At 39.4% G+C, this 23,935-nt stretch overlaps 1 protein-coding gene and 1 pseudogene across 1 annotated transcript; both read right to left on the reverse strand.

Moving 5' to 3' along the window:
* Nucleotides 1–780: 780 nt before the first annotated feature.
* LOC145721016 (elongation factor 1-alpha 1 pseudogene) lies at nt 781–7,063 on the reverse strand (annotated as a pseudogene).
* A 1,413-nt stretch (nt 7,064–8,476) lies between these two features.
* On the reverse strand, nt 8,477–22,276 carry LOC145721020 (SWI/SNF complex subunit SMARCC1-like). Its single transcript, XM_081816791.1, has 4 exons — nt 22,170–22,276; nt 13,293–13,374; nt 11,737–11,829; nt 8,477–8,817 (listed from the first exon to the last, which is right to left on the reverse strand). The coding sequence occupies exons 1-4, from the start codon at nt 22,241–22,243 to the stop codon at nt 8,710–8,712; spliced, it is 357 nt and encodes a 118-aa protein (XP_081672917.1). The 5' UTR covers nt 22,244–22,276; the 3' UTR covers nt 8,477–8,709.
* Between the last annotated feature and the right edge of the window lie 1,659 nt (nt 22,277–23,935).

The following is a 23,935-nucleotide window of genomic DNA, read 5'->3' on the forward strand; positions in this document are numbered from 1 at the left end:
ATCCACCGCAATAGAAATTCTCCCAAGCCAGCAGAGTTCAGCAGGATCAGGAGGGAGAGCTCAGCTTGCAGCTTCTCCCTTGGGCTGAAAAGAGAAGAGTGAATGTGCATCCAATATTCCAAATTATTAGGGGGGCTGTTTGCCTCACTGGACTTAGAGCACTGACAGAATGGACATATTTTGGATGTGTGGTGGTCAATGAGAGCAAATGAAATCTAAGCAACTTATTGTAGTACCAGAGAACCAGTAATGCCACAGACAGAGGCTGGTCAACTGGGTGTGATCAGGAAAAAGCACCAAGATCCCAACTTCTCCCCTGGTAGGAAGAAAGAAGAGTGGAATGTACACCCTATGTTCTGACTTTTCTGAGGGCTGCCCAAGGGACAGGTTTCTGTCTCAAATGACTCAGTGCTGATGGGGAACCAGCATTCTTTGGAAACCTGGGCACCACAAAGATCAAGAGAGAGCTCAGTGGCTTGTTGCAACAACAGAGAACTTGTGGTAAAGCAGAGAGACACAGAGAAAGCAAGATATTACAAGCTCCTGAAAGAGAAACCAGCATACTCTTTACACACACAAGTGCAGAGAAGATGCATCCTCTGAAAACCTTTGAGAGATGCCTCGAATCTCAAACTGAGCTGACTGATGAAGGTCTTCCCATGTACAAAGTCAGACCATAAAGACCAGGAGAAGCAGCTGTTCTTTCAAAGGCACAAAACACAGCAGAAAATAACAAGACACACAAAGAGAAAGGGAAATGGTCTAATCAACGGAAAATAATTAATCTCAAAAACTGACCCTAGAGGAAAGAAAAGATCTATAAATTATCTGACAAATACAAAGTAATCTTTTTTTTTTTTTTTTTTTAAGTGGGCTCCATGCCGGGGGCACCTGGGTGGCTCAGTTGGTTGAGCATCTGCCTTCGGTTTGGGTCATGATCCTAGGGTCCTGGGATTGAGCCCCACATCGGGCTCCCTGCTTAACGGGAAGCCTGCTTCTCCCTCTCCCACTCCCCATATTTGTGTTCCCTCTCTCACTGTGGCTCTGTCAAATAAATAAATAAATAAGAGAGTTGGACACTTAAACAACAGAGCCACCCAGGTGCCCCAAAATAATCGTTTTAAATGAAAAACCAAAGGGTCAACAACAACAACAAAAATCAAAAGAGAAATTTTAAAAATCCAAAACAAACAAAAAAGAATCAACATACCAAAATTTTGGGGATGCAGCAAAAGCAATTCTAAGAGGGAAGGTCATAGTGATAAATACCTACTTCAAGAAACAAGAAAAATCTCAAACAGCCTAATTTTACACCTCAAGGAACTAGAAAAAGAAGAACAAATGAAGCCCAAAGTTAATAGAAGGAAGGAAATACCAAAAATCAGAGCAGGAATAAATGAAACAGAGACTAAAAAGACAATATAAAAGATCAATAGAGCCAAGAGCTGGTTATTTGAAAAAAATAAACAAAATTGGGGCTCCTGGGTGACTCCATGGGTTGAGTGTCTGCCTTCAGCTCAGGCCATAATCTCAGGGTCCTGGGATCAAGCCCCACGTTGGGACTCCCTGCTCAGCAGGGAGGCTGCTTCTCCCTCTCCCTCGCTGTTCCCCCTGCTTGTACTCTCACTCTCTCTCTAAATAAATAAAATCTTTAAAAAAAAGTAAAAAATAAACAAAATTGACTCATCAAAGAAAAAAGAGAAAGGGCTCCAATCAATAAAATCAGAAATGAAAGAGATGTTACAACTGATACCACAGAAATAAAAAGGATTTTAAGAAACTACTATGAACAGTTAAACACCAACAAACTGTACAACCTAGAAGAAACAGATAATAAATTCCTAGAAATATACAACCTTCTAAGACTGAATCATGAACAAATAGAGAATCTGAAAAGACTGATTACTAGTAAGGAGACTGAATCAATAACTTAAAAACCCCCTACAAACAGAAGTCACAGACCAGATGGCTTCATTAGTGAATTATATCAAACATTCCAAGAAGATTTAATACCAATCCTTTTCAAACTCTTCCAAAAAATAAGAGGAAGGAATACTGCCAAACTTATTTTACAAGGCCAACATTATCCAGATACTAAAACCAGAAAAGGGTGCCAAGAAAAAAAAAATTACAGTCCAAGGCCAATATCCCTGGTCAAGACAGATGCAAAAATCCTCAAGCAAATATTATCCAAATTCAACAATACATTAAAAAGATCATACATCATGATCAACTGGGATTTATTCCAGGGATGCAAGGATGGTTCAACACCAGCAAATCAATCAAAGTGATATACCACATTAACAAAATGAAGGACAAAAATCATATGATCACCTCAATAGATGCAGGAAAAACATCTGACAAAGTTCAACATCCACTTACAAATAAAAACTCTTGGTAGAGTGGTATAGAGAGAACATACCTCAACATAATAAAGGCCATATATGACAAGCCCACAACTAGAATAAAAACTCTTGATAGAGTGGGATAGAGGGAACATACTTCAACATAATAAAGGCCATATATGACAAGCCCACAGCTAGAATAAAAACTCTTGATAGAGTGGGATAGAGGGAACATACTTCAACATAATAAAGGCCATATACGACAAGCCCACAGCTAACATCATACTCAGTGGTGAAAAGCTGAAAGTTTTTCCTCTAAGATCAGAAACAAGACAATGATACCCACTTTCACCATTTTTATCCAACACAGTATTGGCAGTCCTAGCCACAGCAATTAGGCAAGAAAAGGAAACAAAAGGCATCCAAATTGGAAAGGAAGAAGTAAAACGATCACCATTTGCAGAATTCATGCTACTGTATTTAAAAAATCCTAAAGACTGCACTGAAAAACTTAGAATAAATGAATTCAGTAAAGTTGCAGAATACAAAATTGATATACAGAAATTAAAATAATGGTTTAAAAGAGACTCAGTGCACTATAAAAGAACACATTAAACAACTAAATAAAATTAGGAAAATGACGTATAAACAATAACAGATTATCAACAAAGTGACAGAAACTATAAAAAAGAATCAAACAAAAATTCTGGAGTTATAGAGTAACTGAACTGAAAACTCCACTAGAGGGTTCAACATCAGATGTGACCAATCAGAAGAAAGAATCTGAGAACTCAAAGACTAGACATTTGAAATTCTCAAGTCAGATGAACAAAAAGAATGAAGATAAGAAAACCTAAGAGACATATCCACTCATCTAAATAAATGTTGTAGAATTAAGATTTATCTTCCTCTTCTAATGAGTATCTTGATTTTTAAAAATTCTCATTCCCTAGAGAAATACATATTCTTTCTACTAAAACCAGTAATTCAATCCATGGTTTTTTTGTTGTGGTTGTTTTAAGATTTTATTTATTTATTTGACACAGAGAGAGTGATAGAGAGAAAGAGAGCACAAGCAAGGGGAGCAACACGCAGAGGCAGAGGGAGAAGCAGGCTCCCCGCTGAGCCTGATGCAGGGCTCAATCCCAGGACCCCGGGATCATGACCTGAGCTGAAGGCAGACGCTTCACCGACTGAGCCACCCAGGTGCCCCCTTTTTTTTTAAGATTTTACTTATTTGACAGAGAGCAAGAGTGCACAAGCCGGGGGAGCAGTAGAGGGAAAGGGAGAAGCAGGCTCTCCACCGAGAAGGGAGCCCGATGTGGGGCTCAATCCCAGGACTCTGGGATCATGGCCTGAGTTGAAGGCAGGTGCTTAATGGACTGAGCCACCCAGGCGCCCCACCAACCCACGTTCTTAAATCAATTCCTTTATCCCTTCCAGGTTTCAACTCTATTATGTGATTCAGTTTACTTTTGCTCTGCCCAGAAATAAACTGTAAAACCAAATCTTGAAAGACAAAGCCTGGCCACCTACTGGGTGGCGTCCTCCACTTTTTTTTTTTTCTCATTAAACTTTTGTTTTAATGGGTCTCAAAATTCTCTGACAGATTTTTGGTCAAGTTGCTTCCATTAAAAAGTACTGATTTTAAAAACTAGTCACTTAAAACTGCCACACACACACACAAAAAAAACAAATGGTCCACAAAACATTCTCCTTTCCTTCTGAAGGTTTTACGATGCATTGTTATCATTAACCAGTCTTTTACTTAATATTAAACTTAAATGGCCAATTGACACAAACAGTTGTGAGACCGTTCTTCCACCACTGATTAAGACTGGGGTGGCAGGTATTGGGGATAATATTCATTTAGCCTTCTGAGCTTTCTGGGCAGACTTGGTGACCTTGCCAGCTCCAGCTGCTTTGTCCACTGCTTTGATGACACCCACAGCAACCGTCTGTTTCAAGTCACGAACAGCAAAACGGCCCAGAGGAGGATAGTCAGAGAAGCTCTCAACACACACAGGCTTTCCAGGAACCATATCAACAACGGCAGGTTTCAAGAACTTGGAACCATCTTCCAGCTTTTTTCCAGAACGACGATCTATCTTCTCCTTCAGCTCAGCAAACTTGCAAGCAATGTGAGCAGTGTGACAATCCAGCACAGGGGCATATCCAGCACTGATCAGGCCTGGATGGTTCAGGATAATCACCTGAGCCGTGAAGCCAGCTGCTTCCATTGGTGGGTCATTTTTGCTGTCACCAGCCACATTGGCACAACGAACATCTTTGACAGATACGTTCTTGACATTGAAGCCCACACTGTCCCCAGGAAGAGCCTCACTCAAAGCTTCATGGTGCATTTCAACAGACTTTACTTCACTTGTAACATTGAATGGAGCAAAGGTGACCACCATGCTAGGTTTAAGAACACCAGTCTTGACTCGGCCCACAGGGACAGTACCAATACCACCAATTTTGTAGACGTCTTAGAGAGGCAGACGCAAGGGCTTGTCAGTTGGACGAGTTGGTGGCAGAATGCAATCCAGAGCTTCAAGCAATGTGGTTCCACTGGCATTCCCATCTTTACGGGTGACTTTCCATCCCTTGAACCAAGGCATGTTAGCACTTGGCTCCAGCATGTTGTCACCATTCCAACCAGAAATTGGCACAAATACTACTGTGTCAGGGTTGTAGCCAATTTTCTTAATGTAGGTGCTGACTTCCTTAACGATTTCCTTGTACCTCTTCTGGCTGTAGGGTGGCTCAGTGGAATCCATCTTGTTAACACCCACTATTAGTTGTTTTACACCCAGTGTGTGCGCCAGAAGGGCATGCTCACGGGTCTGCCCATTCTTGGAGATACCGGCTTCAAATTTACCGACACCAGCAGCAACAATCAGGACAGCACAGTCAGCCTGAGATGTGCCTGCAATCATGTTTTTGGTAAAGTCTCTGTGTCCTGGGGCATCAATGATGGTCAAATAATACTTGCTGGTCTCGAATTTCCACAGGGAGATACCAATAGTGATACCACGTTCACATTTAGCTTTCAGTTTATCCAAGACCCAGGCATATCTGAAGGAGCCTTTTCCTATCTCAGCAGCCTCCTTCTCAAATTTTTCGATAGTTCTTTTGTCGATCCCAACACATTTGTAGATCAGATAACCAGTAGTGGTAGACTTGCCCGAATCTACGTGTCCAATGACGATGATGTTGATGTGAGTCTTTTCCTTTCCCATTTTGGTTTAGGTTGAGCGGTGGTTTTCACGACACTTGGGTTCTGGCGGCAAACCCGTTGCGAAAAAGCCATCCTCCACTTTCTTTTCCCTGTCATACATTCTGAGAAATTGGTGATCTTCCACCAACTCCACAACTTACCCTCACTGGCAAGTTACCAAAACTTCATTCTCAAAGGTTACCAATGATTTCCTTATTGACAAATCCAAATGCCTTGTCTCAGGCCTCACTTTTATTTCTTTGTAGAACAGTTCCATTGAAAACCTCCCGCATTTTAAAATGCTCTCCTTATTTTCCCATGACTTTTAAGATATGGACCATCCTTGGCTTGCCATCTAATTTCCTTTGCTCTCCTGATAAATGTATTTATCTCATCCAAGGACACAATTTTCCCTCACTCAGCAATTTAACTCAGAGCATCCCAAAGGGTCTTGCTCTGACCAGTCTCCTTCTATCATATGTCCCAGAAATCAGCTCCCAGGCAAATTTTCCTAATACAGCCACAGTTGCTCATTTCTCTCCACTAAAATCATCAATATTATCTACCCTCACCCTCATCCACCTAATAAAAACAAAACCCTATACTAGAGCTTTGTCCTCTCACCTACCTACTCTTCTCTCCCACTATGCTAAGATACATAGCCAAACTTTGCCATTTCCTTTCCCTCAAAGTTCATAATTTATTACCACTATGCTTTTGCCCCTTCTAGCATAACATACCCCAAATCTTACCAACAGATTAAGGCCCATTAAATATCACCTTTTATTTAAAACTTTTACTAATCCTCATTAAAGGTATATTGCATTTTCAAGGGCTTTACAATACGGTTTCTAGTATGTTTGTGGCTGGTACTGTTATCATCTGCACACTTACCTGAAACAAGTACTTATAAGAAGCCCAGCACAAGGCTTTGCTGAGAGTCAACATTTACCTGACAGTTATTCTAAGGTAAATTGTACAGTGTGCCAAACCATGTCTTATATTTCAAAAATACCTTCAATACATTAAAAATTAAATTTAAATGCTATCCCCTAACAATTGCTCTAACTACTAATACCAAGCGAGCATCATCAGTATGCAGTAAACTAGGTTGTATTAAACAAAGGAGAAAAACAAAACTAGCACCACTAAGGAATCACTAAGTAGCCAGATGTAACAATTACAGTTCAAATCTTTTGTAAAAGGCAATTTTTCTCAAAAAGCTCACATGGCAAAAGTTTTCTATCAGCCTTATTAGCTCAACAGAGCCAGCAACAGAATCAGTATTCTAACATCACAGCTATCCACCACCCCCATCTAGTGGGCACCAGTTGCTATTACCAAACAGGAAAAAGGCTGAGAAACAACCAGGTAAACACTAAAGGCAGGATGAGATTTCTCACTTTATAAAAGCGTAATAATCACAGAGCTGAGATTTTTTACTGTAACAAATAAAATCAAACTTTTAGCTATCAAACTGATGATGAGAAGACCTAAATGTAACAGCTAAAACTGTAAAACTTCATGACTCTGAATGAAGCAATGGTTTCTTTAGATCTGACACCATGCATAAGCCATCAAGCAACCTACTACTGTTTTCAATATCTGTAGGATCTGTAACAATGTCCCTCTTCCATTCTTGACATTGTTCTTTTTCTCTTGCTTACTTGCAGCACGATTTGAATAGCCTTATTGATCTTTTCTGAGAACGATTTCTGACACTGCTGAGCACCTTGCTCCTGTATATTTTCCACATCATTAATTTTCGCTCTTAATTATTTCATTCTTTCCTTAGGTTTAATTTGCTGTTATTTTTCCAATCTCTTGAGAAAGATATGTGCATCACTGATTTTTCAGTCTTTCTTCTTTCCTAACATACACGTTTAAAGATAGAAATTTCCCTCTGGGCATAGCTTCAGCTGTATCCAACAAAATTTAACATTCTTGTACTTTATCATTCATTTCATAATTATTCAGTTCCAAGGATTTTCTATTTCCATTGTAATTTCTTCTTTGACCCATGGATTACTTGGCAATATATTTCTTTTTTTTTTTAAAAGATTTTATTTATTTATTTGAGAGAGAGCAAGCACATGAGAGGGGGGAGGGTCAGAGGGAGAAGCAGACTCCCTGCCGAGCAGGGAGCCCGATGCGGGACTCGATCCAGGGACTCCAGGATCATGAACTGAGCCGAAGGCAGTCGCTTAACCAACTGAGCCACCCAGGCGCCCGGCAATATATTTCTTAATTTTCAAACATACACGGATTGTCTGGTAATCTTATTATTGACTTCTAGCATAATTGCACTTGTCAGAAAAAATACTCAGCATGGGGTAATTAGCAACTCAAATGTGATATAATTTAGCTTCTTATAAAGATGACCTAAAAGGATATGTTATGTTAACCAGAAGACTTGATCCCTTATAGAAGACCTATTTCTCAAATTAATCTACTTAATTTATTAATTCATATTTTCTTTCTCAAAAAATCAGTTTCCATAGCCCTATCGAACTCTGGCCACAGACAAAATCAACCTGAGGATAGAAGAGCTAAAGTTCAGAATCTGAACCATTATAAATTCACCAAACTAAAATATTGCTGAAGGACCCCATTCAGAGAGCCAGTAAGCCTATCTTCCCCAAAGATGTTCTTTCATTTTGCAATGTCTCTTAATTTTCAGAACACAAGGGACACAGCAAACATTAACAAAGTTAATGCAGGGGCGCCTGGGTGGCTCAGTCGTTAGGCGACTGCCTTCGGCTCAGGTCATGATCCCAAGGTCCTGGGATCGAGCCCCGCATCGGGCTTCCGCTCTGCGGGAAGCCTGCTTCTCCCTCTCCCACTCCCCCTGCTTGTGTTCCCTCTCTCGCTGTGTCTCTCTCTGTAAAATAAATAAAATCTTTAAAAAAAAAAACAAAGTTAATACATAAGGCACACTTAAACACCCAGATAATAACCAACAAAGAAAGAAATAAAAGTCAAATGATCAAAAAGTCGGACATCAAAGAATTAGTTTGCTTAGACCAATTCAGCAAAAAAAATAGAAAACTACATTTAAATAATCTGTGCAAGTTATTTGATACTTGAAAGTCTCTTTTTCAAAAAGCTAGTAATATTGTTTAAATCTCTGATAAAATTTAAAATCTAGTGAAGTAGGAGTTCATAACCAAAAATTAACTTACCATCCTCTTGTGAGGAAGGATATGGATAAATGTGGTGGGAAGCTTTTGACTTCTCATCAGTGAAAGTCCCCTGGAAAGCAAATGAACAATATAAGGGTAAAGCACATGGCAAACAGACTATGCAATGCCAGATGGAAACTGCCAGAGAATCATAAAGGCATTACTTTATGTATTATATACTATCTACCCATCTCTCTCTCTATATATATATTTATCAAGACTATATAATATTTTTGTTATTTTTAGTAAAGAAAAAGAATTATTAACAAGGAAAAATAAAAACACGTAAATTATCTATAAACACAGTTTATATTGTTGTATAGAAAAATAATGCAAGTACCTCTTACCTAATTCTCTATGTATCTCTCTAGGAAACCTTGTCTGTAATATGAGTATTTCTAATTCTAAAAGTTACTCCAAAGTAATCAGAAATTATCACAATTATCTGAAGTGAGTCAATGCAGGTTTATGACCATGAGCCATAACTTATGGTTACATACATATAGGATGGACATTTTACTTGGCTCTAGCATGTATGTACGCTACTGTTGTTTAAAGTCAATGTTAGGGGGTGCCTGGGTGGCTCAGTTATTAAGTGTTTGCCTTTGGCTCAGGTCATGATCCCAGGGTCCTGGGATCGAGCCCCTCATCGGACTCCCTGCTCTGCGGGAAGCCTGCTTCTCCCTCTCCCACTCCCCTGGCATGTGCTCCCTCTCTGGCTGTCTCTCTGTCAAATAAATAAAATCTTAAAAAAAAAAAAAATCTTCATTTGAGACAGGGAGAGCACACAAGAGGGGGGAGGGAGAGGGACAAGTGGACTCCGTGCTGAGCATAGAGCTGGACACGGGGCTCAATCCCAGGCCCCCAAGATCATGACCCAAGCCAAAATCAAGAGTCGGACACTTAACGACTGAGCCACACAGGCACCCCTATTAATGCATTTTAAATGCCTGAACAAGGGCGCCTGGGTGGCTCAGTTGGTTAAGCGACTGCCTTCGGCTCAGGTCATGATCCTGGAGTCCCGGGATCGAGTCCCACATCGGGCTCCCTGCTCAGCGGGGAGTCTGCTTCTCCCTCTGACCCTCTGACCCTCTTCCCTCTCATGCTCTCTCTCAAATAAATAAATAAAATCTTAAAAAAAAAATAAAATAAAATAAATGCCTGAACAAAGGCCTAATCATCAGTATTCGATAATATCACTAGCTTACTGTCTCTTCCCTACGAGTTTATGAAACCAGGAAGATCCTTATGTCCCTCTAGAAGTTATCCCTAGAACACAATCGCTAAGCCAGACTCTTAAGAAAAATGAGAACTAAATGTTCAGTATCAACTGTAGGAAAATATATAAGCTTCTTCCAGGATTAATGTGGTAGCAATAAGAGTAGGTAATTTCAGCTTGAAGGTAATACCCAGCAGGTTAATTTGTTCCGTTTCTGCCTTCTAACATTCTACATGTAATTACAATACACTTGACAGCCACTCCAATAAGCAGTCCAAAAGAGAAAAGAAGGTTAAGTGACTGGTTCAAAGTCAAAATGCTGGTGGGACGAGGAAATGGACCTGAGACTGCCTGATCTGACAGCACAATTATATTATCTTTCTCTTTGGCAGGGATGCTGTATGTAAGAAAAGGACTATACTAAATCTCCAAATGTAAACAGTATTAGAAATCCTTATTTTAGGAACTTGGAAGATATTTTACTAATTACTGAACATGATACAACTGGCAATCTCTTTTGCAGAAGGAAAAAAGATATTTCAGAAGGCTTCTCAACTAATTCTAAGGATTGTAAAACTTTGTCACTCAAATGAAGTTGTTTCAGAAAATTATCTTCTACCTGGGTCTCCTCAGCTAGTTTACGATGATACAGGGTTGCTTATAGTTCAGCCACATGTAGCCACAAACCTACATGCAGTAAATACCCAAGGTCCCAGCCTAAAACGAGGTTAGAGGAGGGAGGGAAAGACATCCGAAGAGAACACTGGCACATGTGAATCAAGACAATGTAAGCTTATGGGGAAAACAGAATTTCCCAGTCCACATATATAAATACAATAGGTATCACTGGAGTGGCAGGGGTGAGGAAAGATAGGTTTACTTGAAACAATATGTGATCTCCTCTTACTAACAACTGTGCCATCAACTTCTACTTTGTTTGACTTTGTGATTACAGTGATGCAGACCACATGGTCTCCTTAAATTACATAAGCCCAGGGGCACCTGGGTGGCTCAGTCCATTAGGCATCCAACTCTTGATTTCGGGTAAGGTCATGATCTCAGGGTCTTATCGGGCTCTGCACTCAGCAGGGAGTCTGCCTGAGATTCTCTCTCCCTCTCCCTCTGCCCCTGCAGCCTACACTAACTCATGCACTTGTTCTCTCTCTCTTTAATAAATAAGTCTAGGGGCGCCTGAGTGGCTCAGTCGGTTAAGCATCTGCCTTCGGCTCAGGTCATGATCTCAGGGTCCTGGAATCAAGTCCCATATCGGGCTCCTTGCTCAGCGGGGAGTCTGCTTGTCCCTCTCCCTCTGCCCCTACCCCATACTCATGCTCACTCTCTCTCCTCTCCTCTCTCTCAAATAAATAAAATCTAATAAATAAAATCTTTAAAAAAAATTTTTTTAATAAAATTAAATAAATAAATCTTTAAAAAATAAATTGCATAACCATATTTCACAGTAAGACTATAGTAACCCCATACCAATGACTATTAAATGCTAATTTTGGATACATATGTGCATCAAACCACCATATTGTACACCTTAAACTTACACAATGTTAGATGTCAATTATATCTCAACAATGCTAAGGGGGGAAATGCTTCTAGGAAAAGAACTGGAGGTGAATGGAAAGAAAAAACTTGGTACTGTAAGAACCCAAAGAGAGAGAACTTTCATTTAATGCAGATATATACAGAAACTAAAAGATATTATGATTGAGATTTACAAGCTATTTTTATTACACAATTTTCTGAATTGATGTTTATTACCTGATGTCGTTTGATAATATCTTTTAATTTGTTAGCCAACTTCAGATCAATGTCTGGAATGAGGTAGATGTTGGGTCTGGTCAGACAGTTGCTCTGAGGAAGAAAGAACAGATTTTGAAATTCTCTTGGTTTTGAAATGATGTCACATTATTAATGAATTACCCCAATGGCCAAAGTTGACATTCAAAGCCATAGTGCTTAAAATGAGAAGATGTTTTTTTAGTATAGACTATAGAACTCTCAACTCAATATAAAGGCTAGGTGTTCAGCAGGCCACTTAATGCCATCCCCAGATCCCTTCTCTGCAGCTAAGTACACCTGGACAAAAAATGTTCAGAATCACAACCTAAAGAAATTCATCATATTTTTCATTAAGGTACCACATTGACATATTGATACTTCTATACCCAATCTTACCTGAATTGACGTTAACAGTCCAAATCTAATGTAGTATTTCCACCTACACCTTTTATTGGCAAGGGGGGGACCCCTGAACTGGATCCCAGGGGAATGCCCATTTTGGTTCATTATGTAAGTTACTTATAGCTCTTTTTCCCATTTGTAAACTTACAAATAGCAATGATTAAAACATGCATATTAACTCCTCATCACCAAAAATCAGTGACCAACAAAAAAAAATTGTTTCTCTAGCAGTTCATGAGACAAGTTTCAGGCATCAAGTTAATGATAATACCTAGTTGAATCTTTGCTAGCTGCCCCCCCAGGAAGGCTAATTCAGTAATCATTAAAAATTACCAATCAATAGGGCGCCTGGGTGGCTCAGTGGGTTAAGCGACTGCCTTCTGCTCAGGTCATGATCCCAGAGTCCTGGGATCGAGTCCCACATCAGGCTCCCAGCTCAGCGGGGAGCCTGCTTCTCCCTCTGACCCTCTCCCCTCTCATGCTATTTCTCTCTCTCAAATAAATAAATAAATAAATAAATTACCAATCAATAAAAATACTAGGAAAGAAAAGAAGAATACTAAGTGTTCTCTCTTCCAGGTTATATCCAGTTGGGGAAATAAGATCTATATTTGCGGTATAACCCTGAAACAAATCCAAAAAAAAAAACTGAGAGAGAGAGAGACTATATAAATGAGTGACCAGTAGATTGAGAGTGTTTATATTAAATATGAAAGAAATTCAAGTAACGGATTAGGTGATATAAAGGAAGAAAGTATCAGGGCATCTGGGTGGCTCAGTCAGTTAAGCATCTGACTCTTACTTTCAGCTCGGTCAGGATCTTAGGGTCATGAGATCGAGCCCTGTTAGATTCTCTCCCTCTCCCTCTGCCCCTTCTCCCACCCTCTCTCTCTCTAAAAAAAAAGAAAGAAAGAAAATATCATAGATTATTTCACCAGAAGTTTAGGATCAATATTCTATAAATGACAAGTTTTAGTCATACTTTATAGCTCTAATCCCCCAAAACCCATAAAAATAATAGATTTCAGAAAATTTTTCTTCCTTTGATCTTTTGGCAGTCCAATAAAGCCAATCTTAGAACTGAAAATATATTACAGGGAAAATTTTTTTAATAATTTAACGTTCTGAGTTACCTGCACCAATGTTTTTTCAATGTTCATAAACATTTCAACATTCCGATCCATTCGGGATGGATTCTGTAGATCAAATCTACGCCTAAAGAGAAGAAAATCATTACTTAATTTGTCTTCTACCTTAAACAAAAGTGAAAACTTAGTTTTAGCACTCAACACAAATGAATTCCAAAGATGTGGAAATTAAAACAGCGCTCTACAAAACATGAGGGTATTTTCTCAGTATAAGTAAGCAGTGTCAAAATCTTTGTAAAACATTAAACATTGACATTAAGGTCCACTCCAGTCAAAATGAAGTACCAATTCCATGAGGTATCCTGTTTTTCTTAAGTCTAAAATACTACATCATATAAAAAAGGAGTCCACAGATCCAAAGGCAGTAAACTATTACACCACTCTTCAAGTATAAGGAAAGTTTATCTACTTTCTATATGCTTACAAGTCATTTGCTCAAATTCAGTGTGTGTTCTCTTTGAGCCTACTACTGTCCTAAATCTGGTAAATTCGTCTATTTACCTTTTCTCTCTCCCCAATGTCTTTTTATTTAAGTACCCAAGCCTAACATTCTAACATTGTCTGCCTATTCTCACCCACTTCCATATGAGTAAATCTTAACAAATTTGAATGCTTCTTTCTCCGTATCTTTTATTCAACACTTACTTTGATTTTGCTCCATTTTAATTCCAGGGAAAGTATAGCTCAGTGATTGAGAGTGTGGGCTGTGCTGTCAAACTGTTCTGGGTTCTAATCCTGACCCCATTTGTATTTATGCAGTCTGGAGTGATTTACTAAATCCAAGGATCAATTTCTCCGTGAGTACAACGGCCCATTACAGGTTTTTGTGAAGGTCAAATGAGGTATATATGTTAAGGGCTTAAGACCGTGTTTATGCTTAGTCTGTAAGTGACCAATAAATGTTAACTATGGTCATAATGTTTATTTGTTTTCTGGGTTTGTTTGTTTTTTAAAGATTTTATTTATTTATTTGACAGAGAGAGACACAGCGAGAGAGGTAACACAAGCAGGGGGAGGGGGAGAGGGAGAAGCAGGCTTCCGGCAGAGCAGGGAGCCTGACGCGGGGCTCGATCCCCAGGACCCTGGGATCATGACCTGAGCCAAAGGCAGACGCTTAACAACTGAGCCACCCAGGTGCCCCTGTTTTCTGGGTTTTTAAAAAAGATTCATTCATTTTGAGAGAAAGAGAGAGCAAGGCGAGGAGCAGAGGGAGAGGGAAAGAAAGAAAGAACCCTCAAACAGATTCCCCACTGAGCACAGAGCTCGATGCAGGGCTCAAGCCCAGGACCCTGAGATCATGACCTGAGCCGAAATCAAGAGTCAGCCACTTCACCAACTGAGCCATCCAGGCGCCCCTATGGTTATGTTTTTAAATCATTACTACCATGTGCTAGCTAGGATTAGGCAGTCTGAATCCAGAGCTTATGCTCTACCTCTCAGGTTGTCCTGTTTTAACCTGGAGATGCTCCCCACACCTCCAACCGTTCTTCCAAACTCTGCAGCCTTTCCTGTATGTCACTACCTACTCTGTGGGCTCCATACTATCGCCTCCAGGGTCTGCCACAAGCCACTCCCCCTACGAAGCTAGTCCTGGCTTCCGCCAGGCTCCTAATACAGCCTGTGCACTCTGCTGTTAAAGCCCCACAACGGAATCATCTTGTTGGTGAGACATCTCATTAGATGCCTTGGGGGCAAAAACCAGGTTTTTCTGAAAACGATCCTATATAGCCCTAGTGGCTAACAGAATGTGTGGCTTTAGGGACACCTGGGTGGCTCAGCCAGTTAAACGTCCAACTCTATTTCAGCTCATGTCATGAGCTCAAGGTCGTGAGATTGAGCCCTGTGTCAGGCTCTGTGCTGGGCGTGGAGCCTGCTTAAGATTCTTCTCTCTCTCTCCTTCTCCCTCTGCCCCTCCTCACATCTAAAAAAAAAAAAAAAGAAAGAAAAGAAAAAGAAAAAAAAGAATGTGTGGCTTTATAAAGCAAACCACTCAGGAAATTAATATTATGACTGAGATCCAATTCGGAAATTAAGGCGTGTCCACTAAAGCACCGAAATAGTTAATTTGGAAAGGAACTAGTTACAGCTTCAAAAATGGCATTTACATGTAAGAGGGACCTTCGTCCCAAGTAACTGTATCTTGATTTAACCTTGGTACCCAGAACTTATCCTTAAATCCCATTTTTTGGGTTGTTTAGTATCTTCCTTTCCTAACTTCTTCTGAGGGAAGGCATAGGTCAGAAATTCCAAACAATTTCCATTAACTGGCACAACAGAGTAACACGTGACTGACTGAGACAACCCTATTAGAGCGGACAGGTTTCCACTGGTTCTTTCAGCACAATACAGGGAGAGCCATGTGAGTGTCTCCCCTTTCTAAAAGAAGGGGTCACACTCTTGGAGCGCCTGGGTGGCTCAGTCCTTAAGCACCTGCCTTCCGCTCAGGTCATGACCCCAGAGTCCTGGGATCGAGCCCCACATCGGGCTCCCTGCTCTGCGGGAAGCCTGCTTCTCCCTTTCCCACTCCCCCTGCTTATGTTCCCTCTCTTGCTGTGTCTCTGTCAAATAAAAAAAAATCTTAGGAAAAAAAGGGGGGAGGAGTCACTCTTCCACAGGCTTCTGATAACAAAAGAACTATATCCAGAAATGTCTCACTTCAGAATTGCTTATATAAGCCTTTACTCTTATTATTCATAGAGAAACTGCTTCCTTAGTAAATGATTCAGATGAGGCTGAAGGGAATTATCACTCACGGAAATCTAAGAAATAGTTTGAAAGTAGTCATTAAACAAATTAAAACAGGGTTGCCTGGATTTACCTGCAAATGAAGATGAAAAGCTAAATGAATGTGGTAACAGAAAAAGAAAATTAAGAATTTATTCTGCCTTTCTGATTATTGATGAATCAAATTTCTCAGTATTCCAGCTAATAAATGAAGTAGGAATGACAGAGTAACAGTCTTTTACAAAGAATTACCTAAAAAACAATAAGCACCTCAATCTATATATTAGAATTACCTACTTTTTAATTTTTCAAAATTTGAACACTACAGCTTGGTAAAGTTGTAATGATAACATGATTCTAGGCACTGAACATCAACATCGGTCTATTACAAGCAGAAACAACCAGACATTGTACGCCTCCAGAGGGAAGAACACAATGCTGTCTATTAAGTACTGCTGACCAAAAAAAAACAAAACAAAACAAAGCTGAATCAGACTAAGCCTCTAGATCTAACTACCATTTTACTAGAAATTTAGAAGACTATGCTAAACAATATCCTAAGGAACATATTAGCAAAATCTAGAACACAGAAAATTCTACAAGACAACTTGCTTTTGTAATAAATAACTTGCGAGGGGCGCCTGGGTGGCTCAGACGGTTAAGCGTCTGCCTTCGGCTCAGGTCATGATCCCAGAGTCCTGGGATCGAGTCCCACATCGGGCTCCCTGCTCCTTGGGAGCCTGCTTCTCCCTCTGCTTCTCTCTCTTCTCTCTCTGTCTCTCATGAATAAATAAATAAAATCTTTAAAAAAAATAAATAAATAAAAAATAACTTGCGAGGATAAGAGGGGGAAGAGAGTGCAAGGAGAAAAACTATAAATTTTTTTTTAAAGGGGGGGAGGGCCAGAGAGAGAATCTTAAGCAGGCTCCATGATCTCATAACCCTGAGATCATGACCTGAGTTGAAATCAAGAGCTGGAATCTTGGGCGCCTGGGTGGCTCAGTTGGTTAAGCGACTGCTTTCGGCTCAGGTCATGATCCTGGAATCCCTGGATCGAGTCCCGCATCGGGCTCTCTGCTCGGCAGGGAGCCTGCTTCTCCCTCTGACCCTCCCCCCTCTCATGTGCTCTCTCTCTCTCATTCTCTCTGTCTCAAATAAATAAATAAAATCTTTAAAAAAAAAAAAGAGCTGGAATCTTAACCTATTAACCCACCCACGTGCCCCAATTTCCTAAAAGAGACTTAGACACATCAACCAAATGCCACGTATGAATCTTTTAAAATACAAATTAATATAAAAAATATTAATTAATATAAAAACCACCCATGAAATAATCAGGGAAGCTTGAACACTAGTGGGTATTTAGTAACAATGAAAAATTATTGATAATTTTCTTAGCTGTGATAATGGCACTGTTACAATGCTTTTTAAAAAAATCCTATGCTGGGGAGCCTAGCTCGCTCAGTCGGTTAGGCGCCTAACTCTGGATCTCAGCTGAGGTCTTGATCTCAGGGTCATGAGTTCAAGCCCCACGTTGGGCTCCACACTGAGCGTGCAGCCTGCATGTAAAAAATAAATAAATAAAAAGCTTTTCGGTGGCGCCTGGCTGGCTCAGTCGGTAAAGCATGCGACTCTTGATCTCAGGGTAGTGAGTTCGAGCCCCATCTTGGGCACAGAGATTACCTAAAAAAAAAAATCTCATGAGGCGCCTGGATGGCTCAGTTAGTTAAGTGTCCAACTTGATTTCAGCTCAGATCATGATCACAGGGTTGTGAGATGGAGCCCTGCATCCCTTAGGATTCTCTCTCTGCCTCTCCCCCTCGCCCCCCAAAAATCCTATGCTTTTAATAAAATTTAGAAACAAACAGATGAAATTATATAAAGTTGAAGGTGCATAAAGGTAAATGGCAATTCATATTATTCTCTCTGCTTTTATATTTTCCATAATAAACTAAAATGGTTTGCCAAACAATGATTTAATAATACAACAGATTAAAGCTTTTTCCTGATTCAGTAATATGCTATGTAAGCAAAAAAAAGTATTTAAAATATATGCATATTATGAAAAACTGAAACGGGGCGCCTGGGTGGCTCAGTCGGTTAAGCATCCGACTCTTGATTTCAGCTGAGGTGGTGATCTCAGGGTCATGAGATCAAGGGTCAGGCTCTGCTTGAGGTTCTCTCTCTCCTCTCCTTTTGCCCCTCCCCCCAACTCATGCTCTAAATTAATTAATTTTAAAAAGCTTTAAAAAGAAAAACTGAAATAAAACTCAGGTAAATATAGTATAACCTCTAGTTGAAAGATTTAATCTGACTTATTTTGAAATTACCACGACTATTTAAATAAGTTTTACTTTATACAATATAGAAAAATGCTCAAACCTACACACAAGAGAAATCAAATTAAAGCTAAAATTATAAAGCCTTTTTGAATCTTAATGTAGTCCTATAGAAGAGACAACAAATGAACATGTAACTCTCTGGCTTTTAAAACCTTTGCTCATTTAAAATGTAGATACGAGCTCTTCATTGAGGGCTTACTAATTAATGAGTCTTCTGCTTTGTTTCCCTCTGGCAATCTGCCCGGCAATGTCTTAGGGCAGCCTTTCCATCTAAGGCAATACTATCTGTCAAAAGGGCCTTCATTAGCTTTACTGCTCCAATTTTGCGCCTCTTGTGACTATTGTTAGGGATGTTCTCTTCTCATCTTCAGCTACATACAGAAAATAGAGTCTGAATAAAAATAATCAACAAAGGATCCTGGAGAATGAGTTTAATTCCTTGGTAAGTACCTTCAGAAGCAAACTTGGAAAAGGCAAAACAAAACGCATTGAGCTGGGAGCAAGGTGAAAAGCAGACAACAGTATAGCAGAACAGTTGTGTGGGAAGTGATAGAAGTTGGCCTCAAGAGTAAGGGGCTTTGTCTAATAATGGCAAGCTACAAAAGCATGGAGACCATCAACAGAAGGATAGTCCTGTATACCACAATCCAAAAGGATGGCAAACAGCCTACAGATAAACAGCTTGAAATAGGTAGGCATATATGCAGGGAGGGAGGTCTACTACATAGAAGTAGACAACAAATTATATCCTGCTTAGGTATGTGACTTCGGGGATAATTAAAGTGGTTTGGATCCTTGCTATATTATTTTTTAAAAATTTAAAAGCTAGATGGCTGTTTTCAAATATGCTATAAAAATGGATAATTCTTCACAAGTTAAAAGTTCTAAACCATGTTTGTGCAAGAATGACAAACTCACTGACCAGCATTTCTCAAAGTAAGGCCTGATGACCAGAGTGTTTTGAAAATGCCGATTTTCATTTTCACACCACACTTAGTAGTTAACAATGTATGTCCACGAAGCCCAGTAATCTATATTTTTAAAAGTATTCCAAGTGGGGGCACCTGGGTGGCTCTGTTGGTTAAGGGCCTGCCTTCAACTCAGGTCATGATCCCAGGGTCCTGAGATCAAGAGCCCCGCATTTGGCTCCCTGCTCAGTAGGGAGCCTGCTTCTTCCTCTCCCTCTGCCATTCCCCCTGCTTGTGCTCACTGGCTCTCTCTGTCAGATAAATAAATAAAATCTAAAAAAAAAAAAAAAAGTATTCCAAGTGATTCCTAAAGTTTGAAAGCCACTGCCCGAGACTTATTGTGGTAATATCTAAAAAACAAAAATCAAAAGGAGACTTTGAAGGCAGGGAATAAAAGTTGAACCACCAAGTCTGAAGGTAGGAAGAAAAGTAGGTCTGAGCTTATCTGCAAGAAATAAATGTCAGCAGCAAATCGTGTCAAAGGGAAAAATAAAAGGCCACTTCTCATGTTAAGACAAATCCCAAACTTTATTTAACTAAGCCTAGTTCATCACTGCCAAGCAAAACTAATAAAACACAATATTTTCAATCAACAAAATCTTTAAAAGGCATGAAATATGATTACAATACACAGTAATCTGTGTAGAACTGAAGAATAAATAGAATTCTAATCACTCTGCAAGAGGACACTGACATTTATTGAGTTGAATTTGGTTGTATTTAATCTCTCCTCCTTCAGGAAATGTTTTTAGATTTCCATAGGATGTCAAAATCCCCCTGGTTTGGTATCCCTCAGTTATATACAACTATACATGAAATTAGCCCAAAATTTTATCCTTTAATGAAAACCTACAAATAAGGTTTTCTGACTATTTAGAGACATCCAGAAAGATCATACTCAAACACTCTGGAATCTTAATCTGTACTGTCTGTTGAATGTTCCCACTCAACCTCAAAAATGATACTCCAGTTTGACATCACTGAAAGCTAAAAGAAAGCAGGAAGTAAGAAAGAACCAAATAGAAACAAGAGAAAAAAAGAATGGCCACTTAGAAGGAAATGAGCAACTGTGGAGCTAGACTGTGAGGTTAACTGAAGAACACAAACGAGGTTCAGAGGGGTATGCTGGGTGTGGGGAAAGAAAGAACCAAACAGAAACAAGAGAAAAAGAGAATGTTTAGCCATTTAGAAGGAAATGAGCAAATTCTGGAGCTAGACTGTGAGGTTAACTAGGGAACACAAACGAGGTTCAGAGGGGTATGTTTGGCGTGGGGAAAGTCGGAGGCACCATCAAGATGACAGGCCACTAATCAGACATCCGAATGGGTGGGTGGTCACTAAAATATGCATGGTCAGAGTGTAAGTGATCCACCTGCTGCAAGTGTGTACGTCTCAGGAGGGGGGGGAAGTGTGCACTGCAACTAAGTGTCTAATGACACCAAAAAGGGGATGATTCTGGTACAGTGTGAGTAAAAGACTTGGAAAAATTCTTATTCCTCACTCCTCTTAAAGTCTCCAACTTTAACCTTTACTTCTTTCTTGGCCTCCCTTTTAATTTAAAAACATCTTATTTTACATATCCTTCTAAATCCCTTTCGCCTAAAAATATTCCATTGTACTGGCACACAAAGCAAGTTCCAGAACAGGTGACTCAGGAGAAGTCATCTCACTTTGAGACTGTCCTCGAGTCCAGGTCAGGATTTAGGACACAAACTAAGAAGAGAGTTCCATGTGGGAATCTAGAGTTAACAGTAGGGTACGAATCATATCTGAGAGGAGTCAGATAGGCTGTCAATCCTAGCTCAGGGAACACCCAGTAAGAGTCACAACACCACAGCCAGAAGCAGAGGGCAAAACAGCAAGTCACCTCTGGTGACAACACACTTGTGCTCATTGCATCAATTAACCAATATCTATTAAACACCCACCCATACATAAAAAGTTCAGCAAATACACAAAGTCTGTATCACTTGCTATTCACTGTAAATAAATCATTTACTCATACACTTGTCCTATGTATCAATGTGAGTACTTATTTGCATTTCCCAGCCATGTTTTGAAGTACCCAAATTACATAAGTATTCTCCTAGAAAGATGCTAAGACTGAACTGCACATAGACAACACAACTAAAACCTCAAAACGACTTCAATTCCCTCCAGCACTTCTTCAACCCCCTGCCCGTGAGGTGACTCCCGCTATCCTTGAACTCCGGAACCATCACCATGAAACATTCACTTGTCTCAGCAGCTGACCTTCCCACACAGAGATGGCAGAAACCCCAGAGTTCAAGAGGGAAAGCACCAAGAGAGACAGGGTGAGAAAAGGGAAAGAGAAGAGTGAAGGGAAAATGCAACACTGCAAGAACAACAGCAATGATTCTACTCCTAGCTGCACCACTGCCCAAGTAATGGTCTGTGCTCCTGAGCTGGATTCCTCTCGTCTGTGTCCTCAGGACAACACACTAGACAGCTCTCGTTCTGAAGGCCTGGCTCACGGGAACAATTAAGCTGCTATATTTTAGCACAACATTAAGTTCACAATACACATTTATATATTTCACAGTGAGCCTACCTTCTAACTTGCTAACAATACACACTCCCCTATTATCTAGGTACAACCATATATGAGAAATAACTTGCCTAATAAATGCGATAATTATTCAGTATTTTTCCTAGATGTAGGTACAAACTAGAAAACCAGATGAAACTTTCACTTGGCACATTAGTTATAATGTGCTTTTAGAATTCTCTAACACCATACAAAGAAGGAAGAGGATTTAACATTAAATAAGTATCACATCAAAACATACAAATAAACAAAAACTTACCATCCCTGTTCATTTTTATACTTGTAAGCAGCCCCAAGAATGTGACACAAGGTGCCTCCAGCTTTGAAATCCATGAAACATTTTGCCTAAAAATGATACAAGTTACACATGAGAAAAATAAAAGTTCTGACAAAATTAGTCATGTCTGAATTCAAAGTTTTATAAACTCAAAAGTTATCAACTGCTAGCTAGCTTAACCTTAAATACTTTCTGGAACCAAATAAGACATAAGGATAAATTTTTCCAAAAGTGAATTAAAAATTTTTTTAATTCAATTAATGTATTACTCTTTTAGTAAACAGTCTCTTAAAAATAAGATTTACAAAAGATAAATCAAAATGTTTCAGCAGGAAATACTAATGGACAGAAAATACTGATACTACAAACTCCGCTGATAAATTTTAAATGTGATTTTTAAAATATTTAAAATTCAAGTAAAACACAATTTCCAACAATATGATTTCTGGTAGAGTAAGAAATATTAGTATACATTAGACTTTTTTCCCAAATGAGGTCCCTGACTTTAAATTATGCAAAAATTATAACTGTACTCTTGCAATAATATTTTAATGACCATGAAACACAGTGTAAATTATATGTAAAATTATAGCTAAAATCTGTACAATTTGAAAGAGATGTGCACTTTATGGATTATAAAAGTCATGCTCAAATAAATCAAACGCTGAATGACTTATACATTATGAAGTATAAGTAAAAGTGAAGTAAAAGTTTCACATAAACCGATCATCAAATACACTAATAAGGTGGAAGTATTAGAAATACGGCATGCATTTTTTTCCTTGAAAATGATTCTTAAAAAATAATATAATGAAAAGAACTGCATGATGTCAAAGGCAAAAAACAGAACAGTGGTTGCTAAGGGGTTGGGTAGAGAGTGCAGAATTAAGGTTTAGTGAGTACAGAGTTACAATTTGGGAAAATGATAAAGTTCTGAAGATGGATGGTAGTAACAGTTGGACTACTATGTGAATATACTAATGCCACTGAACTACACACCTAAAGATGATTAAAATATTTTACTACAATGAAAAATAACATTTTTAAAAATAAAAAATACTAAGAAAATCATTAAGATGAGCTCTTCCAAAATAAGCTAACAAGTGAGCCTTCCAAGTCATTCTGGTTATCCTCTTGCTTTTTAAATACATAGGTTTGAGTTCCTAATTTCTTTTTTTTTTTTAAGATTTTATTTATTTATGTGACAGAGAGAGACAGCTAGAGAGGGAACACAGGCAGGGGTAGTGGGAAAGGGAGAAGCAGGCTTCCTGCGGAGCAGGGAGCCCAATGCAGGGCTCGATCCCAGGACCCTGGGATCATGACCTGAGCCGAAGCCAGATGCTTAATGACTGAGCCACCCAGGTGCCCCAAGTTCCTAATTTCTTGCCCAACACTATTCCCGGTACACCCCAACTGTTGCATTACATATTCCTAAACAAATACATCCAGGTGCAATTCTTACCATTGACAACATGTTATTTATCTGAGAAAATGCACAAGTTATTACAATTTCTAGTGTTGGCATCTTAAATTAGAATAATGTGCTGAGGGGCGCCTGGGTGGCTCAGTTGGTTAAGCGACTGCCTTCGGCTCAGGTCATGATCCTGGAGTCCCTGGATCGAGTCCCGCATCGGGCTCCCTGCTCGGCGGGGAGCCTGCTTCTGCCTCTGACCCTCCCCCCTCTCATGTGCTCTCTCTCTCTCATTCTCTCTGTCTCAAATAAATAAATAAAATCTTAAAAAAAAAAA

The sequence above is a fragment of the Leptonychotes weddellii genome, chromosome 1, assembly GCF_054177405.1.
Source record: "Leptonychotes weddellii isolate Sample4059 chromosome 1, ASM5417740v2, whole genome shotgun sequence".
Taxonomy (NCBI): Eukaryota; Metazoa; Chordata; class Mammalia; order Carnivora; family Phocidae; genus Leptonychotes; species Leptonychotes weddellii.

Bases quoted from the DNA above. Each gene is read 5' to 3' on its own strand.
- LOC145721020 (XM_081816791.1), bottom strand. From the start codon at position 22,243: ATGGATTTCAAAGCTGGAGGCACCTTGTGTCACATTCTTGGGGCTGCT. The intron at 13,375-22,169 runs GTAAGTTTTTGT...TCTTCTCTTTAG, and splicing joins TATAAAAATGAACAGGGATG to GCGTAGATTTGATCTACAGA. The intron at 8,818-11,736 runs GTAATAAACATC...TTTGCTTTCCAG, and splicing joins ATATTATCAAACGACATCAG to GGGACTTTCACTGATGAGAA.